The sequence below is a fragment of the Condylura cristata genome, unplaced genomic scaffold (assembly GCF_000260355.1).
Source record: "Condylura cristata isolate star-nosed mole 26May11 unplaced genomic scaffold, ConCri1.0 scaffold00023, whole genome shotgun sequence".
In the NCBI taxonomy this organism is placed as follows: Eukaryota; Metazoa; Chordata; class Mammalia; order Eulipotyphla; family Talpidae; genus Condylura; species Condylura cristata.
In genome coordinates, this window is record NW_004567124.1 from 9,001,542 (window position 1) to 9,009,579 (window position 8,038).

Below are 8,038 nucleotides of genomic sequence, written 5' to 3' on the forward strand. Positions count from 1 at the left end.
CCTCTCCTGTGTAGCCTACTGCTTGCCTCAACAGTGTAGTTCAGTAGATCTGCCTATTCTGCTTCCCACTCACATCTCTGGTCTATAGCCCAGTTCTTGTATGCATAAATAAATAAATAAATATTTTTTAAAAAGCAATCATTCCCATTAAAAATAATGAATTTCTACCTCACACTCATTCCAAAACAAACTCAAGAGAGATTAGTACTTTATAAGAAACTCACAGATTAATATTTTGGTGATTCCTGCATGGGAAATGACTTTTTATTAAAACATCAAAATAACAAAATAGTTATTTTTTGGAAATAATAGTAAGGAAAACAATAGTAGCTCTAACTACAAAATATATGAACTTTGATGCATTTTTAAAAAAGAAAGAGATGTAGGAGAGAATCACCATGAACAAAATTTAAAAATGAATGGGGAATATTTATAAAAATGATAGTTTAAAATCTCATATAGTGCTTACGTAAAGTGTTGCCATTACACAAAATGTGTTAGCAAAGAACATGAATATAATGTATAATTATAAAATATAAAGTGAACAATAAACAATTACATAAATGTTCACTTATATGAAGTTGCAAAGAGTTTCTTAAATACTCAAAATTGAAGACGTGAAGGGGATTACTATTAATGGGAATTTAAAATGGCACAGAAAATGAGTCAGTATTGACCCAAAGCTTTAAAAATGTTACTACTTTTGATATTGCTTGTTTTTAAAAACTTACTCTAAAAGAAAATATAAATGTGCAATAAGGATTATGTAACAAGAAGATTCAACCAGAGCTAAAAAGAACCAAACTTTTCAGCACTGGAGGATTATAAAACTATAGTATATCCAAGTAACAGACTACTTTTCAACCATTAAAAATCAATTATAGAAAAATAACTGGGCCTCCAGGAATAAATTATTCACAACAGATCATAAAAAGAAAAAGCTGTCATAAGCATAACTCCACAGAAAACAAATTTTAATAATTAAAAATTTTTAAAATTTCAATTACAAAATTTTAATTTCATAACATGAAAAAATGGTGATGATACTCTCAAATAATTTGTGTTATATTTTTGTGCTTATCCTTATTCTCAAAATTCTCTTTAAAAAACATGTATTTGTATTATTGTCAGGGGAAAAAACCCTTCAAATAATATCTGCTAGGACCTAGCAATGCTTGAACTGCTATTCTCAGCAATTTATACATACAAATCAGTACACATGGAGTACATCCGTATATGTGTGTCCAAGTTACAAACACCTAACACAAGGTAGGAGTGCTAAATACTTGCTAATCCTGTCCATTAATTTTTAGAGCATCTCCCAAGTATTGGTATCATCATTACTACCACCATCCCCATTTTGCAACTAGCCCAAGGCAGAGTGGTTAACTCATCACTGAACACAAATCTGAGGAACTCAAAAAACATCATCAACTCCAAAAGCAGACACATTTCTTCTCAGAGAAAAGGCAAAAATCCCTGTCTCCCCTCAACCCCATGTGCAGATCATAAACCATTCTACTGTGAAGGTCACAGCAAACCTCCAACTTCCTCCCAAGAGGAGGTAAGGCACCAGGAATCTGTGTGGGTGTCTGAGGAGGGGGATATGACACTGCAAAAATACCTTCTAGTCCTTACAAAACACAAGAAAATTCGGATTATTTCTAAAAAGAGGTTGATTTCACAAAGAATGAAATCCAGGCTGGGCACACAGTGCCCTTAATTTTAATGTAGCTTCAGGAGCTGCACACAGATTTAGGTGGACAGGCTGCAGGCAGCTCATGTAATCACACAGGGTTGGCAGCAACCCAGCTGCTAGAACCAGGAAGGGGATCCAAACTAAAATGTGGTTTGCAGCTGTTGCCTTCCTCCTTTCCCATCTGCAGGCTTTCCACTGAGTGGCCTTGGGTGAGGGGGACACAGGATTGTGAAGGACTGCCCTGACTCTTGCCGACATGGACATCCTACTGGTCTCAGAGAGGAAGCCACAGAGAACAAGCAAAGAAACTCACAGCAGCATTCCATGCCACAGTCACAATAGGGGGAAAGGGGATGCAGGAACTCAGAAAATGCTGACACTCAGCAGCAGGGACCACCATCAAGGAATGAAATTAGTTCAGCAACTACCCACAAATGCACAGCAGCTGGAGAATGTTAGAAGAGGAATGGCTCAGCTCTGTGCTAGTAGGGTCCCTCCCCATCTGCCTTAGAGCCTCAGGGGCAGAACTGGCATGTTAGGTAATAAGGCTCCTCTTCCTCCTCACACTCCCATCTCAGTCCACCTCACACCTCCTTTCTCCAATCTTCAATTATACAAGCCAGCACCTTTTATCTTCAGCATAGGCAGATTTCAGAAGCAGAAGGCAAACTCTAATGGCTCTCTCAGGTACAGATGACATGCAGAAATAATACATGCAATTTTGCCAGTTAACATAAAAACTTCTTTTTCAAGGTGGTCCCTAGGAAGATGTCTATCACTTGCACAACTTAGAGGCAGGAGTATGTATACTTTCTACCCAGGAGATGCAGGCTTCATTAATAAGTCTGGAACCTCCTGTAAGCACATCTCAACTATTTCTGTCCATTCAGGCCTGGTGGCTGCCTGTGACCAAGTCTGCCTTCTTCGGGCTCCTCTTAAGCACATGGAGATCACTGATTCTCACATTACCTGTGCCTTGTATCTGGAAGTCAGAACTGGGTGGAGGGCTAAGCCTTTGGCATATTTGGTTCTAGGCCCCTGCCATGAACATGCCTAAGTGCCATGATCCACTTGCACTCATGACTATTACACATTGGCTCTGTGTCAAGTACTTTGCTGTGGCATTTATTATCTACTGCTTTTAACAGGCGAAGCAGAAAGAGATGGTTGCCTAAAAGCAAAATCTGTTGTTAAAGACCTGTTTGCCAGCCATTTATTTCTCCAAAAATTATTGACAATCTACTTTGACTTAACTCATGATTCTGAGATGCTGTAACTGCCCTCTAGGATGCTTTTACAGTTCAGAAGATAAGAGGCTCCATTCCCCAGGTTCTGTGCAATAATAGGGAAAGGCAAATTTAGAAGTGAGAAGGTTTACAAAAAGATTTTCTGGGATGAAACAAGATCCTCTGCAGGCCAATGGAAATGCCTTAACGTTACTTATGGGGGTTTGAGTAACAGATAATGATAAAATAATGTAGACATTTACAGCTCTCATTTATTAAGCTCTTTGTGTAATAATCCTCTTCCATAGTCTCATTTAAGCATCACACAAATCATAATCTTAGAGATGAGCAAACTGAAACTTAGAAGGTAAAGCAACACATGTAAGTTAAAAAACCATAACTAAACACAGTTCTATCTTTTCAAAGCTTAAACCCTGCTACTTTCACCACAGATGTATATTGCCATCCTGGATTCTAGGCAGTCTTCCTGAACCAACACCTCAGCACTTTCTATATAGCAACATGGAATATAATACTCTGAATATTAGTACAGAAATACTCATAGGTATATTAGAAAACTATGATAAAGAACCTATAAATATTAAACTAGTTCTCTCAGCATATCTATGACTATCTCAAGGCCGTGTAGCATAATTATGCTCAGCGCTAATATTTAAAACATTAAGTGAAATACAACTTCATTGATTTACAGTTTCTAGTAGGAGTCAATAAAAGTAGTGAATAAGAAGCTAAAAATCACTCTATTTTTAATTTACTTCCTAGATTATGCCAATGAACCTCCTTCCCAGGGTCACAAGCTATGCTCAGGTTGGAGGGCTGAGAAATCTCTTAATTAAACTTTTTAAAAAACCTATTGTTTGGTTTGTGCTATTGTGCATATGATCTCTTTTGTTATAGAATTTAAATGGCCCTATGCATGCTGTTATTACATGTAATCTAGTAATTACAAAAGATCAAAAGAAATCAAAGAAGATCTAGTATCATGTTCATGGGCTGAAAAACTTCACATATATTGATCTATAAACTGGAAAATAATCAAAATCACTCAATTTGATGTTAAGACTCACTATGGAGCTACAGTGATCAATGCATGGTGATATTAGCAAAGGAACAGCTACATCGATTAATGGAACAGAATGGAGAACGCAGAAATAGATCCATACAGATGTGTTCAATTCAATTTTGACTCTAACACTAAGGCAATCCAATAGAAGAAGGATATTTTCTTTTTTAGCCAATACTGTTAGAGCAACTGGATATCCATAGGCCAAAAAATGAACCTTGACCTAAACCTCAGACTTTGTACCAAACACAAAATGAACCATGAGATCTAAATATGAAACTGTAAAACATAAGAGAAAATTTTTATGGACTAGAGTAAGACAAAGGATTCTTAGACGGCCCTCCTTGGTGGTACAATGGGTTAAAGCACAGCACGATGGAGTTCTATGTAGCCACTGCAGCATGAGTTCAATTCCCAACAAGGGAGGTGACCCACATGGCCCATCAGACCTCTCTCCTGTCTCACACACTGCTGCCCTCAGCAGTGTACTTTGTCAATTTGCCTGTTCTGCTCTCCATTCTGTCTCTAGTGAATCCTCTCACCACCTGCACCTCTGGCCTACATCCCAATTCCTGTTGCATAAATAAATTAAAAAATCTTAAAAAAAAAAAAAAGGTTTCTTAGTCATAAGCTTGAAGAAAAATCCACAAAAGGAAAATCTGATAAAATAGATCTCATCAAAATTAAGAATGTTTGCTCTCTGATCTTGTGAAGATATTAAAATGCTTGTAAACTACATGTTACAAAGGAATGGACCTAAAATATACAAAGAATTCTCAAAACTCAAACGTGAAAATTGCCCAAAAATTCATCTGGAAAATTGACAAAAGACATGTAGAGATACTTGATTAAAGTTGATATACAGATTACAAATAAGCATATGCTGCAAAGATGGTTCAAAATCACCAGTCATTAGGGAAATAAAAATTCAAACCACAGTAAGATATTATTAAATACCTCTCAGAATGGCTAAAATAAAGACAATAATACCAAATGTTAGAGAGGTTGGAAGGAAATTAGGTTACTCATGTATTATTAGCAAAATGTAAAGTGGTACAACCACTATGAAAATGTGTGGCAGTTTCCTATAGAGTTTAATGTGTTCTTACCATACAGTTCAGCAATTGCACTCTTGGGCACTTATCCAAAAGAAATGAGTACTTACTTTCATATAAATACCTGTATATGAAATTTCAACGCAATATTGTTCATAAAATCAAAACTGGAAATGACACAATGTCCTTCAGTGATGAAGTAAATGAACTGTGCTACTTCCATACCAGAAAATACTATTCAACAATAAAAAGGGATGTCCTACTGCTATATAATGAAACTTGGGTGACTCTCAAGGGAATTACATTAAAATAAAAAATTTCAATCTCAAAAAGGTTATATACTATATGATTCCATTTGTAGATCATTCTTAAAATAATGAAATGATTGCAATGGCTAACAGAGTATTAGTTGCCAGGGGTTTAGTTACTAGGGGAAAACAGTAGGGGGTGGAGAGGAAGGGGTAGAGGTGAACATAGCATAGGTATGGCCATAAAAGCGTAGCATGAGACTGTTATGATGAGTTTTATGTCTTGACTATGGTGTTGATTAGAAGAATCTGTACATGCGACAAACTGTAGAGAACATACACAGACACATGAGTACATGCAAATGTACTCATGTATACATGCAAACCATGAAGTCTGAATAAGGTCAGTGAATAGTTTGTACTAAAGTCAATTTCCTAGTGGTGATACTCTTTTCTGGTTACCATGGGAGGAAGAATGATAAAAGGCACAGATTTCTCTGTAATGTTTTTTTTATTTCTTCAAACATTTTTACTGAACGATAATTCATGTACCATACAATTTATTCATTTAAAGTGTGTAACTAAATGAATTTTGCTATAATTTACACGTAAATAAGCACAACTATTAGCACAGAAAACTACAGAATATTTCATTAAGGAAAACCAAGCTTAACAGCAAATATTTCAACAAAAGAAAAAAAGATGGCAGAGCTCAACATCCTCTTCATGTCCTACTCACCTTCACCAGAAAAAAGGACACACCATAAGTCCTGAGGGAGCGGGCCAGTTTGACGTACTTGACTTTGGCCTCGATTTCATTCATCTCTCCACAGTTCTTGTGCTCCTGCAAGCAAAAGTGAGAGGAGCAGGAACCAGTTATTACAGCTGTGCTAGTAGGTAGACTTGGTGAGAGGTAGTCACTATGGGCTGTGCGGGTGTGGCGCTTACGAATGATCAGTGAGAGATGTCTGTATTAGAGACCCCTCCAAGACAGCCATGCCTGCCACCAGGGCTGAAGGACACAGAATGTGCTAATAAAGGACTTCTTACCTATCAATAGAATGAGCAGAAACTCCTGGCAGATTTCACAACTCACTGAAACAATTCACGCATGTGTAGCACACTTGGGAAAAGGGACTTAATTTTCATCCCATTTCCCTACGACTCAATTTCCCAAAAGGTTTTAGAACAAAACTAAATGAGAGCTACAAAACAGTCTTCTCAGGAGAGGTATTATTCCATTTTCCACCCCAAAGCACAAGGTTTTCTAAAGAGCAGGACATATAAAGGCCTGCAGAACACAGTTCTTAAAAACTATGTGAGATAAAAAATGTTCCATGAATTAAGGCATTTTAGCAATAAAAAAAAAAAAATGTTCCATACGCATAAAATTTCTATCTTAATCTCAAAATCAAAGATAATTTTTTTTTTATTTTGCATTCACTAGAGTAACTGTTTGCAGACAAAGTTAGTGACAGGGCTTTTTTTTAGTGACTGCCAGACAACTTGGTGTTTAGAATAAAACTGGATTTTTAAGAAGGCTCAATTTCCAAATTCTAGCTTCAAAAAACAAATTTCAGGACAAAGAAACTACTTGTAGCTTCTATCTCCATGCTTTGTAATGCAAATAACCTTGTCTCAATGCTATCGAGATAATGCCTTTGAAATTAAATGTATGCACATTTTTCTCAGAAGGGCTAAGTAACCTTTAACGAGGAGGTATGGATTAAGATAATAAATCTGCCCAAAGTGGAACTGTCAACTTCTATGCTCTAGAGTCACTAATCACATATTATATAAGCAGTGGGACATGTACAGGGTACAAAACTATCATGTGCAGCAGGCCCTCTCCCACTAATAAAGGAAGAAAGGGAGGACGGAGAATAACATTTCTGTTCATTTCCAGTACCTGAAATATTCTCTTTTCGGCTCCTCTCTGCTTGATGTATTCTTTGGGCAGGAACTCCTTTAGGCTGAAAGAAAATTAAAAGGTAAAGTTTTTATCATTTTTTATGATGAGAAGGAGCAGACTTTGTAAAACTCAAAGTTAAGACCTAACTCTCCCAGCATTTTATAGTGTAATTAACAACCAGCTGCTAGGTCCACAATGCACTTAAATAACACAGATACAAAACTACTCCCAAGAAGGGCAAGCTAACATAAAGAAGGAAGAACTTACATACATATCCTGTGAAGTGACAAAGCACTACAGATACAACATAATTCTTTGTAAGAAAGGAAGGAAAGTACTTTTCACTTTAAAAACAATAATCTGTATCATTCATATGTGTTTTTAAAATAACAGTAGAACAAATCTTGTATTAATAAAAAAAGTCATTATGAGAAGAGGGGGAAAAACAAGGAAAGGAAAACAAGGATTGAAACCTGATTTCTTTAAATATGGCTATTAGTTTTTTTACTTTAGAATCACATGAATGATAAAGAGGAAGAAAAGCAACACCTAAAAGCCACAAGCAAACTGAAACTTAGTGAACTTAGCAGTGTATCAAAGATGATAACGTGACCAAAGGGAGAAAAATTATGTGAAGTAACTTTGAAAAACACTCTCTTGACTACATACTCCTAGTGGGATATAAAGTGAATTGTAGTATACTTGTTAAATATTGATACCATTTTAAAACTAACACTCATCTGTCCATTCCCCTACATATGCCCATTGATATACAAACTATATAAGTAGGGTATAACATTTAAGGAGGATGTTA

The 8,038-nt window shown here is 36.3% G+C and overlaps 1 protein-coding gene across 1 annotated transcript in view; it reads right to left on the minus strand.

Annotated features, from left to right (window-relative positions):
• TLN2 (talin 2) overlaps positions 1–8,038 on the minus strand; it is a 403,979-nt gene that overhangs the window by 145,309 nt on the left and 250,632 nt on the right. The window contains exons 10-11 of the mRNA XM_004687721.2: positions 7,222–7,285; positions 6,052–6,156 (exon numbers count right to left, since the gene is read on the minus strand). Of these exons, the coding sequence (XP_004687778.1) occupies positions 6,052–6,156; positions 7,222–7,285 (169 nt within the window). The remainder of the gene's footprint in view (positions 1–6,051; positions 6,157–7,221; positions 7,286–8,038) is intronic.